Source organism: Chiloscyllium punctatum, chromosome 6 (assembly GCF_047496795.1).
Source record: "Chiloscyllium punctatum isolate Juve2018m chromosome 6, sChiPun1.3, whole genome shotgun sequence".
Taxonomy (NCBI): Eukaryota; Metazoa; Chordata; class Chondrichthyes; order Orectolobiformes; family Hemiscylliidae; genus Chiloscyllium; species Chiloscyllium punctatum.
In genome coordinates this window covers 69,179,296-69,193,180 of record NC_092744.1, presented here as the reverse complement: position 1 = coordinate 69,193,180, position 13,885 = coordinate 69,179,296, and the positions used below count along the sequence as shown (strand labels likewise).

Below are 13,885 nucleotides of genomic sequence, written 5' to 3'. Positions count from 1 at the left end.
GTGCGTGAAGAAGAGTGAGCAGGGTGTGCATGCATTTGAGGGAGAGAGAGGATATGTATGTGTGTGTGAAAGAGAGGAGTGAGAGGGATTTGCACGCACATGAAGAAGAGAGTGAGCAGGGTGCGTGTGAGCATGAAGGAGGGAGGGAGAGAGAGTGAGTGAGAGGGGGGTGTGCGTAAGCGTGATGGAGAGAAAGTGACAGGGTGTGCTTTCACGTGAGGGCGAGTGAGTGAGAAGGGGTGTGTGCACGCGTGAGGGAGAGAGATTAAGAGGGGGCATGCATGAAAGGGAGAGAGTGAGGAGGTGTGTTTGTTTACATGAGGGGGAGAGAGAGAATGAGGGGAGGGAATGAGTGAGAGAACATCCCTGTCTGGTGATTGTTGCACGCTGTCTGTTCATCCATTGTTGTAGCGTCTGCTTGGTCTTGCCCAATGTGCCATGCCTCAGGGCATCCTTGTTGCAGTGTATTAGATAAACACCGTTGGCCAAGTCACATGAGTACCTGCTATGTGTGAGATTGGTGGTGTCCCCACTGGTAATGGTGGTATCCATGTCTGTGCTTTAACATGTGTTGCAGAGGTGGCTGTGACAGGGTTGTGTAGTGTTGTGGTCTGTGTTGACCTGAAGGCTGGGTAGTTTGTTGTGAACAATGGTCTGTTTAAGGTTTGACAGTTGTTTGAAGGCGAGATGTGGAGGCGGTGAGAAGCTCTTGGTGAGGTAACCCTTTGATCTTTTACTTATAAATTCTGTGTCCAATGTATTCTCTCTCACTAACTGCCTGAGGAAGGAGCGGGGCTCCAACATCTTGCTGTTTCAAATAAACATCTTGAACTACAACCTGGTGTCATGTGATTTTTGACTGAATTATGTTGTTGTTCTGACATTAAGAATACATTAAAAACCTCAAATTTCCTATCTAGCTATGCTGTGGAATACCTTACACTAGGTAGGCTGCAGCGATTCATGGAACTGATTCACTAGCAGCACCTTAAGGACAGGTGGGAATGGAAACAATATTAGCCTTGCCTGTAATTCCAGCACCCCAGCAATGAAGAAAAATAAAGCTGTGTGGAAAATGCTGTCAGAATAATCCATGATTTCATTTGTCAAAGAGGAGTGTTCGGAAACAGATCTGGATTAGAACGCAAATTTTGGATTCAACTATAGATGGCACCAAATATCTAATTACAAGCACCCTAATAGTGACATTGTCAGAAAAAAACCGTGGGTTCTTCCCTCTCCATCTGGCGTGGAAGAAATCTCAGAGTCCAAGATGGTTGCACTTGATGTCATAGCCTCTATGCTGTTAGCGCCTGAAGAACAGGAGGAATTTCTTCCAAGGCACAAGAGACAGGCTGTGGTGCAGTACATGCCACTTGGTCCTAGTCAGGGTCGGAGGAAGCAGACCTGTGGTGAAACTGTCCCTGGAAAGGCAACAAGAACAGCCTTACATCCCCGGACTTGAGGGTAGGAGAGGAATGTTGTGATTGGAATGAGGTTGGCTTGGTGAATCTCATTAGGCCAGGTTAACAACCCCGCACTCAATTGGGGAGCCCTGGCTGACAGATGTAAACAGGAGATTCTCACTACTCTAGGATCCAACTCTGAATTAGCTGGTCAGAGTCCATGTACAGTGCACATGTAAATACAGAGTGACTTGGTGATGGGATACTGGCCTCCATGTAATTACTTCAGACATAAAGGAACTAGTCAAAGTTGAAATGTCCTGATTAGGTGGCCCAGCCAGAATGCCCAAAATTGGGCCCTGGATTTCAATCATTCGAATATACAGCCTGCACTCTCTTATCTTCACCAGCAGTGACATGGTAGCTTGTCCTGTAATGTAGCACCAATGCAGATTGGGCAGATGATGTTGAGCTTTTGAGCTGGTTCCTTCCTCTCACAATAAACAGAAGCAACAAGGCCCAATTTCTACATATTGTATTCTTGCACCATGGTTAATTAAAATAGAAAAATGTTACAGATTCCAATTTGGGGTTGGTAAGCAGGGAATAGCCAGAGGCACGGGAACAAAATTATTTATCCTAAGCTGCTCCGGGAAGCGAGAAAGGAGGTTGCTAAGCCACTGGTGAGGATATTTGTCTCCTCACTCTCCACAGGAGCCGTACCGGAGGATTGGAAGGAGGCGAATGTTGTTCCTCTTTTCAAGAAGGGTAATAGGGAAATCCCTGGCAATTACAGACCAGTCAGTCTTACGTCTGTGGTCAAAGTTTTAGAAAGAATTCTGAGGGATAGGATTTATGACTATTTGGCAAAGCATAGTGTGATTAAAGGCAGTCAGCATGGCTTTGAGGGGGGCAGGTCCTGCCTCACAAATCTTATTGAGTTCTTTGAGGAGGTGTCAAGACAGGTCGATGATGGTCGAGCAGTGGATGTGGTGTATATGGACTTCAGCAAGGCATTTGATAGGGATCCCCTTGGTAGGCTCATTCATAAAGTCAGGAAGTATGGGATACAGGGAGATTCGACTGTTTGGATTCAGAATTAGCTGGCTGACAGAAGGCAGAGAGTGGTTGTAGATGGAAAGTATTCTGCCTGGAGGTCAGTGTTTAGTGGGGTCTCACAGGGCTCTGTTCTTGGGCCTCTGCTCTTTGTAGTTTTTATAAATGACTTGGATGAGGAGGTTGAGGGGTGGGTTAGTAAATTTGCAGATGACACAAAGGTTGGAGGTACTGTCGATAGTATCGAGGGCTACTGCAGGCTGCAGCACGACATAGACAGGATGTAGAGCTGGGCTGAGAAATGGCAGATGGAGTTCACCCTGGATAAATGCGAAGTGATGCATTTTGGAAGGTCGAACTCAAATGCTGAATATAGGATTAAAGACAGGATTCTTGGCAGTGTGGAGGAACAGCGGGATCTTGGTGTGCAAGTACATTGATCCCTCAAAGTTGCCACCCAAGTGGATAGGGTTGTTAAGAAAGCATATGGCATTTTGGCTTTCATTAACAGGGGGCTGGAGTTTAAGAGCCGCGAGGTTTTGCTGCAGCTCTACAAGTCCGTGGTGAGACCACACTTGGAATATTGTGTCCAGTTCTTTTCGCCCTAATATAGGAAAGATACAGAAACTTTGGAGAGGGTGCAAAGAAGGTTTACCAGGATGCTGCCTGGACTGGAGGGCTTGCCTTATGAAGAAAGGTTGAATAAGCTCAGACTTTTCTCTCTGGAGAGAAGGAGAAAGAGAGGAGACCTGGTCGAGGTGTACAAAATAATGAGAGGAATAGATAGAGTCAATAGCCAGAGACTTTTCCCCAGGGGCAGGATTGACTGGTACAAGAAGTCAATTTGAAGATATTAGGAGGAAGGTATAAAGGAGACGTCAGAGGTAGGTTATTTATGCAAAGAGTTGAGAATACGTTGCCAGCTGAGATGGTGGAAGCGAAGTCATTGGGGACATTTAAGCGACTGCTGGACATGCACATGGTTAGCAGTGAGTTGAGGGGTGCGTTGGTTAAGTTACTATATTTTAATTTAGGATTAAATCTCGGCACAACATCGTGGGCCAAAGGGCCTGTTTTGTGCTGTACTTTTCTATGTCCTATTCCAACAGGAGTTGTGGGGAATCAGAGGACTGGTGCACCTCAGGGTGTGTCATTAATCCACTGTCTTTTTGCCAAGAATCTCCTGAAAATTGCTACTAATAGGACCATCAAGGCAGTGGATACCATACAACCCTGACAGGCAGTGCAAATATTTTGCGCAACATTTGCTTGATTATACTTCAGAATTGTCCTTTCAAAGCAAACCTCTCCACTTCAGGGTACCTACTTCAAAGATTTAAACTTCTGCACTCCAGGATTTGATTCCAGGCCAGCACTAATACTCCCTTCAAAGGCCTACAGAATGTTCAGGCCAGATAGCTTGTGAACACAACCCAGAAATCAAAAGGCTCGTTATATAGAGCAGTAACAAAAAATGTAATCCTAAAATCCACCTTATTGATGAAGTCTGTGCTTCTCTGTAGATATTATCAGGAGCAATTTAATAATTTTATCTATTGCTCTAATCATCTGAGATATCTGATCAACGATATTTAATTCACTTGACTTTACACCAATAGAATGTTACATAGTCATGCACTGAAAAATGAATAGCAATTTGTCAAATCCCTGGCTGTGAAACATTGCAGTGATTTTGGGACAAACGTCATGGTTCACAAATCCTCTTTCTACAACTTCTCTCTAAACCAAGGGAGAACCTTCTGCTCCAGAACAATCTTGAACACAGTGACTGATCCCAGTTGAGGTGGATTTAAGGCTTCAATCGTATAGATGTGAATGACCCGGTCTTTCTGGTGGGGAAAGAAAGAGAACCTGAAATGAGAGCTAGTACAGTCAGGAGCACCTCTTCAACAGGTGGAGGCAGGAATACAGAACTCTTGTTCCCACAAATTAATACAGGGTTAACTGGAGCTTTCATAACTCAGGTCACTAGATTTTTATCTGTTGAAGACGTCGAGATAAGGAACAATTGAGGTGCAGATCAGCTGTAGTGGAGCAAACAGGGGAACTCACTGTCCTACTCCTCCCCTGTGCTGTGGTCTGGGGTCTTCATCTGCACAATGCCAAATGAAGGCAGTAGTAATGTTGCCAGGTGAACCATCTCCAGATCTAAAGACTAATTCCATTTTTTAAAATATCTTCCCCAGGATATCGTGGATACACATCCAGGTCTAACGTTTTTAAAGGATGCACCAGAATTCCATTCACGCTACATTACCACGGTAAGATCAGGTTGGAGAGGTAGCATGTAATAATCATAGGCTTCAAGCTGGGACCCCCTACACCGGAGGGAACTCCTTGTGGGAATCTGGAATCCCAGGATCATCAGGCATCTCTCTCTCTCTTGCAATTATCTTCTCAAATTTCTTAAACTTATTTCTGTTCCCATATCCCGATTAAAAAAATAGTTTTCAACAATGGTAATGCTTTGATATCTTTGGATATTGGACACTAATCTTCTGAAAAAAGTGGCAGTGCTTGTAGTGGATTATCCCTCTATCTCCATACAGGAAGGTTTTGGAATCAACCACTAGAACAGACAGCTGTGAAATAGTTCCTGCATGCTGAAGTCTAGCTGATGGGTTTTTAAAAAACTTCTCCTGTCACTTTACAATACAGTTAGTCGATATTTTGGAAACAACCTGGCGTGAGTTTCCATGACATTTTTCAGAGAGACTTGAAAGGAATATTAATGATTCAATGAGGAGATATTAGTCATGAATAGCTTCTCAAGCATTTCTGCATGTGTGGACTTTTAAGGGTGGACAGTCCTCATGCATTTACTGATTGGCTACTCAGTTTTAGTGTGTGAACTTCGACACAGTAGTTCAAGTAGTTTTCCATCACTTTGTGACCCTTGTTCGCAAACTTGATGGAAATGACGATATAGTGATGCTAGCACTTTTAAATCTGTTTCCGTGACATCTGCAGGAATTTTTATGAGAGTAGTCCCAAGTGCCCTCAAGATAGCAAAACTGGAACATTGCCAGTGTCAGGGACACTTGACCCTCTCGTGCCTGGAAAGAGAGAGAGTTTGTGGGTTGAGATTCACACTTCCAATATGTGTGTCTCCTGTCCAAACACACAGCCAATTTAATTTTTAAAATGGGCAATAGTTTATTTTCCTTTGGTAGACATGTTGCCATGAGTGTAAGTTCAGTCTCTCATTGTGGATCCAAAAGAAAATGCACTAGTGGTACAAATTCAAACAGCAACTCAACAAGATCCCAATTTTCACTAGACTGCCCATGTTATGCCCTTGATCAGGCGAGGTTGTAGAAAGGTCACAGCAAAATAGAAAACTATTCAGCCCATTTGGTTTCTGCAGGCCCTCTACAAGAGCATTTCAGCTTTTGGACACCTGCTCTTTCCATGTCGCCCTGTATTTTTTTTTCCTTTCATGCCCTTGTCTGTTTCCCTGATGAGAAGCAATACATTCTGAATCATGACCGGTACGGTGGCTCAGTGGTTAGCACTGCTGCCTCACAGCGCCAGGGACCCAGGTTCGATTCCAGCCTTGGATGACTGTGTGGAGTTTGCACATTCTCTCCATGTCTGCATGGCTTTCCTCCGGGTGCTCCAGTTTCCTCCCACAGTCCAAAGATGTGCCAGTCAGGTGAATTGGCCATGCTAAATTGCCCATAGTGTTAGGTCATTAGTTGGAGGAAATGGGTCTGGGTGGGTTGCTCTTCGGAGGTTTGGTGTGGACTTGTTGGGCCTGTTTCTGCACTGTAGGGAATCTAATGTAATCTCTCTTGCTGCCTAAAGAGGTTTTCCTACATATCACTATTACATTACTTCCCAGTTCTGAAGACAAGTCATATTGGTCTCAAAACATTATTCTGTTTCTCTCTCCAGGGATACTTCCAGACCTGCTGAATTTCTCCAGCTTATTTTTAAAATTTCTTCATATTACCTTTAATTCTTTTGCTAATCTATGTTCTTTGATTCTCAACACTTCCACCAAGCAAAACAGTTTCTCTCTATCTACTTTATCCAGATGCACATGATTTTGAACACAAGTATCAAACTTCCTTTCAACATTCTCTGCTCTAAGGAAAGCAACTCAGGGATGTCTGATCGACCAATGAATCTTCATCCTTTGGGATAATTCTCTTAAATCTCTGCTTCACACTCTGAAAGCCTTCATGTTTTTTTCTAACGTGTGCTACCCAGAATTAAACACAATAGTCCAGTTGTGGCCAGTTTAATGTTTTTTTCACAGGATACTTACATCTGTGGGCCCGCAAGAAGAGAGAGAAGATATTTACCCATAATAGGTACACACAGTCAAAGTTAAATGCAACAGTTGAACAGCGTCTACATAAAGTCACTTAGTCACAGTTGGTAGAGAGAGATAACCAATATTATTTTTCCGTACTATTATTCTGATTATTTTCCATGACATTTCCTAAATCAGTAAAATATTTTGCTGCATCTTGAGTATGTTGGGATTCGATAATTTATCACGAGTTCAAGATGTATATTGTTTAAACTGACATTGTTCCTAAGTAATCCACCCTTCCAAGATTCTCTGAAGGTTAAAAATTAAATTTCGTGCAAGCCCTGCCTCCCATAAATAATAATCCTTTGTTGAACTGTCCATTTGGTCTGCACTCTGTCTCTGTCCAACTTTTATACAGATAACTGTTGCTGATGAATGCAGGTCACATTACTGGCATTCCATGGCATTAACTCAAGTATAACTAGTTTTGAATTGCCATTGCCAAATCTTATTTCCCATCCACTTTAACTTAGTTACTACACAGTGCTGTTGTGGATCTCCATTTGTAGTGAATATCTTTGGAGGCATGTCGGAGTAGGGGGGGGGGGGAGGTAACTGACATATTTCAGTTTAATTCAAGAAGATTTCTGAACCAAGCTCAGAAGATTTCACATTTGGCCAGAGTGAATCAGAAGTTGGGACTTTTACACTTTTTATTAACCTTATGCTTCACTGCTAAATGGCCCAATAGTTTCCCCTTCTTGATTATAGGTCAAAGTTATCACTGCAGATTTTTAACTTGCCCCTCTCAACAATGCAGGCCATAAGGAGTTGACCACACAGCTTTTGGAAATAGTGAATGCCTGTTTCTCTCTTTCTCTCTCTCTTTTTTTTGTTTTTCTCGCCCTTACATGGATTTGTAGCCGCAAGACTAATTAAAAATTGTTTCTTTATCCACTGTATTGTTTCCCCCAAATGTTAAAGATGCTTCCAAATATCCAGTAATATGTAAATAAATGCACCTCGGTGACACAACAAACCAATCCCAGTCGTAGTAGAAAGGAGGAAGGATTTTAAATTCCTGGCATCAAAAAAAGAGATCCGCATGACTAGACCCAAAAAAGAAAAGGACTGACAACAGTAACCATTTGTGTATGCATGAGTAAGTGGCAAGGATTTCTAAATTATCATGTCATGGAAAGAGTGAGAGTGCTTGAAGGTGATCTCTATCCTGTGACTCTCCATATTAGGTACGTAGTTTGTCATTTGGTTTCTTGATGTGTGAATAATGTTAATCCCTCTGTTTGTTAACAAGTCATAGTGAGGTGATTTAAAATAGAATGGTAATTTCTCCTTGGAGGCCACACATATTGAATGACGTGTGAGGTTGGCAAGACTATGCTGTCAGTTTTATAGGACATCTGTCTATAAACTGTGGCATGTAACCATGCTGCCAATTTGCCCTTTCTCTTATTTCCTGGTAATAGGATCTGTCTGATTTGTATATGGTTTTATCGTGAGGTTGATTTGTGGTTTACCTACTGTTTAAATCCATAGGTCATACAGAGAATATTCTACACAGTCAACAGATCCTGGTCTGGCAAGATAACTCTGACAGAGCTGAGGAAGAGCAACTTCCTACAAGTATGTACATCCTCTGCCAAAGGCCACAGAAATCAGTCATGATTTATCTCAGACTGTCCAACATGCTGTTAATAGTAGAGCTCAGAAACAAAAATTATGAGTTGAGCGTGTCAAATTCTACAAAATGTATTTAAGGATTTCATAGCAAAGGAGATGTAGAAATGCACAATTTTCTTCCACAAGACCCCTCCAATGGCATTAGCAAATTCTTTGAATTAAAAATTAATTCGACATTTATTATATCAACTCTAATCCTTCCATTGACTAAATGCAACTGTCCCGAGCATGGACCCAGCTACATTTATCCAAACATGGTAGTAATATTAATTAAAACTTATCAAACTAAATTAAAAAAGACAAAACCAAACTCAAGTATATCATTCTAATGCTGCAATTTACCTAGTTATATTTTGACAATGCAGCAGTTCTGACAACTTGCAGCTTTTGATCCAATATGTCTAAAATGTCCTTTAAACCTTTCATCCTATTCCTAACTTGATATGTGGGTCATGAAGAACATGTTCCTCAATATTAAGTTACCTTTTGCTACTTCTGCGTGGTTGCAATTAGAATTATTATAGCCTTATGCTTATAAAGGCTGTCACTGCCGAAGTCAGCACTGGATATGCATCTTCACTGTCCACATCCCTCTTTTCTATTCTTACACGCAGTGGCGTGTGAGGAAGTCAAAACACGTACTTACATCTCTTTTCATAGCTAGGTTTTTTCTGGGAGAGGGTCACCAGCATGCTACCAGAATCTGTAACTTGAGGTTGTCACTGCACATCAAGTATAGCTGGCAAGAGATGTTCACACACGCTTCCTGTGAAAGGCATGTCAAAAAAATTTATAGGTTGGTAGTCAAAACTGTTTAGCCAGTTACAAGCATACCTTCCATGGCCATCAAATCCTTGAGTGGAACTTGAACACAGATTCTGGCTCAGTGGTACCTACTGCTCCTCAAAACCACTGCCTTATCTAGTAATAGTGTGGGATAATTGAGTTTTAAGATCTAATGCACTCTGACAATTCAGATTCTCTATGTTGGGTGAGAGTCTGCAGTAACAGTGAATCTCATGGCCAGTCCTGTTAGTTGGAATTGTTCACAGAGATTTTGATTTTAAAACTTGCTTGTCCGCAAACCTCCTGATGTGAGCTGACAAGAGAGGTAGCAGTGGAATCTTAGCGAACAACAGAATGACTACTGTTGTTCGGAATTTTATCAGGCAATGGGAGCGGCTCTGAAAGCGGGGCAGGGTAGGAGATGCAGATTTTCAGAAAATGTTGTGTTACAGTAGCGTCCACTTCCAAGAAAATTGTTCAGAGGCGAAGGCTAAATGGCCACCTGCCCACCAGATATCGATTGTGAATTACAAGCAATAAAGTTCCCTTTCCACAGGCAAATGACAATGCTGCTGGAATCTTGGCACCAGTGGATGGGTCCATCACTGAAGAGGATGCCACTCAGATTCCTGGAGGTGGTCCTCTGGTGAGAATTTAGAATCTGTGAGGTCCCCTTAAACAGCACTCCATCTTTCCCTTGACTGCTGGAGCTCAAGGTACCAGATGCTACAGAGGTGAACGTAGCCCATTCTCTGTCGCCATCCACACTGACAGCTTGGCAGCAATGGCCATACGTACTTCAATTTTTCAATCCTTCGGGGGCACCTCCACATTGAGGTGTGGCTGCCAACTGAGTACTGCCTCAGGCATTCCAATTGGTTTTCCCAGTTATATTGCTTGCCCATGCCTCTCATTGGACAGAACCCCCAGATCTGTTAATTGACTACCTCCAGGAAGATCATTGCAGGCAGGTGAACCTCAGGCACCATCAGGGTCCTGACCCACATTTAACGACCAAAGTGGTGAGATTCTGCTTCAGTCAAGTCTCTTCACCTCTTGGTCTTCTAAACGCCAGCAGTTACAAACCTAGTTTATCTAACTCCCTCATAATCAATCCACTCATTCCAAGTAATAGTCTGGTAAACCTGCTCTGAGTTGCATTTGTATGTTTCCTTAAATAAGAAGTACACAGAACTCCAGATAGAGTCTCCCCGTTACCCTGTATAACTGAAGAATATCCTGCCTAATTTTGTGTTAAATTCTCCTCATAATAAATGATAACATTCTGTAAGCTTTCTGAATTATTTGTGGTACCTGCATACGAATCCTTTGTGGTTTCTCGGAGATATCCTCTGAGCTTTGCAATCTCTCACTGTTTAGGTGAAATGTCCTTTCTATTCTTCCCTCCAAGGTGGACAGTTTCACATTTTTCGACATTATACTCCATTTGCTAGATCTTTGTCCACTTGCATACTCTAACTATATCTTTATGCTCCTTTGTATCCTCGTCACAACTTACTTTTCTACCTTTCTTTGTGTCTTCAACAAATTTGACAACAGTACCTTCCATCCCTTTATCCAAATCATTTATTTAAATTTCAAACAGTTGATGTCCCAGCACTAACCCTTGTGGCACACTACTTATTATGTGTTGCCAGGTTGAAAAATATGCCTACCCTCTGCTTGTGGTTTTGTTTAGCAAACCAATCTACTATTTATGGCAATATGCCAACCACCTGATGAAGGAGCAGCACTCCAAAAGCTAGTGTTTCCAAATAAATCTGTTGGACTATAAGCTAGTGTTGTGTGATTTTTAACTTTGTCCACCCCAGTCCAACACCTGCACCTCCAAGTCATGCCAATATGATACACCCTACACCGTGAATTTTATTTTCCACAATGACCTTTGATGAGACACGAGGATATTCTGGAAATCTATACACAGTAAACTCACTGGTTACCTTTCATCTCCAGCACATGTGACTTCCTCAAAGAGCTTCAATAGATTTGATAAACATGAATTCCCCTTCACAAAACCGTATTGACTGATTATCTTGAACTTAATTTAGTGGTCCTGCTATAACTTGTTTAATAATAGCTTCTAACACTTTTCCTGTACAGATGTTAAAACTAATTGGCTGGTAGTTTCCTGCTTTTTTTGTCATCCCTCATTTTTTACTACAGAAGTAAGTTTTGCCTGCTTCTAATTTAATAGGGAGTTTTGGAAAATTAAAACCAATGTATCAACTATCCCATGAGTCACTTATTTTGCAATTTGAAAATGAAGTCCGAGGACTCAATCATTTATCAGCTTGCAGCTCTAATAGTTTACTCTGTATCACTTAACTGCTGATTGTAATTTATTGAGTTCCTCCTTTTCTTACATGTCTTGGTGTATAGCTGCTTCTTGGATCCGCAGTATTGAAGACTGATGCAAAATAGCTCTTCAATTCATCTGCCAATTCTTTGCCCCATTATCAATTTTCTAGATTCAAATTTTATAGGATCGATGCTCACTTTGTTTACTCCTTTTCTGTAAAATATTTATATAAACTCTTAAGATCAGATTTTATATTTCTGGCTTGCTTTCCTTTGTTTTCTATTTTTTACTCTGTTAACTTGTTACTCATGCTTTGCTTTTTTGTCCTGTTCAGTTTTCAGAATTGCACAGTTATTTTTTTTAATTTAAGTCTTATATTAACCTTTTTAGGTAACCATGGATTGTAGATCAGTTCCCTTTGAATTTTTCCACCTTACTGTGAGGTAGCTATTCTATATATTCAGAAAAATCCACTTCAGTGTCAACCACTGCATCCTATTGATCTATACTTTAACCTAGTTTGCCAATTCACTATAGTCAGCTGTGCTTTCATTGTTATCTTTGAAGAAATAGGCTGAATTCATTTCGGCGAAATACGAATTGTGCTGGGTTTTTCAGAGGGTTTTTTCATCATAAAGACGACCAGATTTTCATGCTGTATCTTACCAAAATTGCTTCATTAATTACATAGCTTATCCCTATCATGCCCTTTCATCCAATTATTGCCCTATCTTACGCCGTGCCATTCCCAGGATAATGTGCCACTATCATTATAACCTGCAGTTAGGCAGAATTGCAAACTGGAGATGCTGGAGATTAGAGTCAAGATTAGAGTGGTGCTGGAAAAGCACAGCAGGTCAGGCAGCATCCGAGGAGCAAGAAAATCAATGTTTCGGGCAAAGCCCTTTATCAGCAATGAGGCTGGGACCCTCAGGAGTGGAGAGATAAATGGTAGGGGGGTGGGGCAAGGGAGAAGGTAGCTGAGAATGCAGTAGGTGGATGGAGGTTGGGGTAAGGCTGATAGGTCAGAGAGGAGGGTGGAGCGGATAGGTGGGAAGGAAGATTGACAGGTGGGACAGTGCTGACCTGGAAGGTTGGACCTGGGGTAAAGTGGAGGGAGGAGAAATGAGGAAGCTGGTGAAGTCCACATTGATGCCCTGGGGTTGAAGAGTCCTGAGGCGGAAGATGAGGTGTTCTTCCTCCAGCTGTCGGGTGGTGAGAGAATGACAATGAAGGCGGCCCAGGACCTACGTGTCCTCTACAGAGTAGGAGGGGGAGTTCACATGTTTGGCCACAGGTCGGTGTGGTTGATTGGTGCAGGTGTCCAAGAGATGTTCTCTGAAGCACTCTGCGAGAAGGCACGTAAAGGAGACCAATGTTGAGGAGACCGAACCAGGAGCAACGGATACAATAAATAACGTGTGGAAGTGCAGGTGAAACTTTGATGGGACCCTGGACAGAGGTGAGGGGGGAGGTGTGGGCTTAGGTTTTAGCAATTTCTGCAGTGGCAGGGGAAGATGCCAGGAGGGGAGGGTTGATTGTTAGGAGGCATGGACCTGACCAGGTAGTCGCGGAGGGAGCGGTCTTTACAGAAGGTGGATAGGGAAATATATCCCTGGTGGTGGGGTCCATTTGTAGGTGGTGGAAATGTTCGTGGATAATGTGGTTTAAGCAGAGGTTGGTGGGGTGAGGACCGGGCGGGGGGTTTCTCTCCTTATTGCGGTTGGAGGGGTGGGGTTTGAGGGCAGAGGTGTGGGACATGGATGACATGCATTGGAGGACATCTTCAACCAGATGGGATGGGAAATTGCATTCTTTAAAGAAGAAAGCCATCTGGTGTGTTCTGTGGTGGGACTGGTCCTCCTGGGTGCAGATGCAGCAGAGGTGGAGGAATTGGGAATATGGGATGGCATTTTTGCAGGAAATAGGGTGGAAGGAGGTGTAATCCAGGTAGCTGTGAGAGTCGGTGGGTTTGCAGAAAATGTCAGTGTTGAGTCGCTCATCATTGATGGAAATGGAGAGGTCCTGGAAGGGGAGGGAAGTGTCAAAAATGGTCCAGATGAATTTAAGGTTAGGGTAGAATGTGTTGGTGAAGTTGGAGCACGAGGTGGCACCAATGCAGTCATCAGTGTAGCAGAGGAAAAGGTGGGGACTGGTGCCAGTGTAGCTCTGGAAGATGGACTGTTCTATGTAGCCGACAAAGAGACAGGCATAACCGGGGGCCTTCCGCCTCAGCACCTTTCAAACCCATGGCATCAATGTGGACTTTGCCAGTTTTCTCATTTCTCCTCCCCTCCCACCTTACCGCACTTCCAACCTTCCAGCTCAGCA

General features: G+C 42.7%; 1 protein-coding gene across 5 annotated transcripts in view; it reads left to right on the top strand.

Moving 5' to 3' along the window:
- ppp2r3a (protein phosphatase 2, regulatory subunit B'', alpha) overlaps positions 1 to 13,885 on the top strand; it is a 342,270-nt gene that overhangs the window by 292,992 nt on the left and 35,393 nt on the right. For all 5 annotated transcript variants that reach the window (XM_072572892.1, XM_072572891.1, XM_072572893.1 and 2 more), the window contains 2 exons: positions 4,670 to 4,744; positions 8,305 to 8,391. In XM_072572892.1, the coding sequence (XP_072428993.1) occupies positions 4,670 to 4,744; positions 8,305 to 8,391 (162 nt within the window). The remainder of the gene's footprint in view (positions 1 to 4,669; positions 4,745 to 8,304; positions 8,392 to 13,885) is intronic.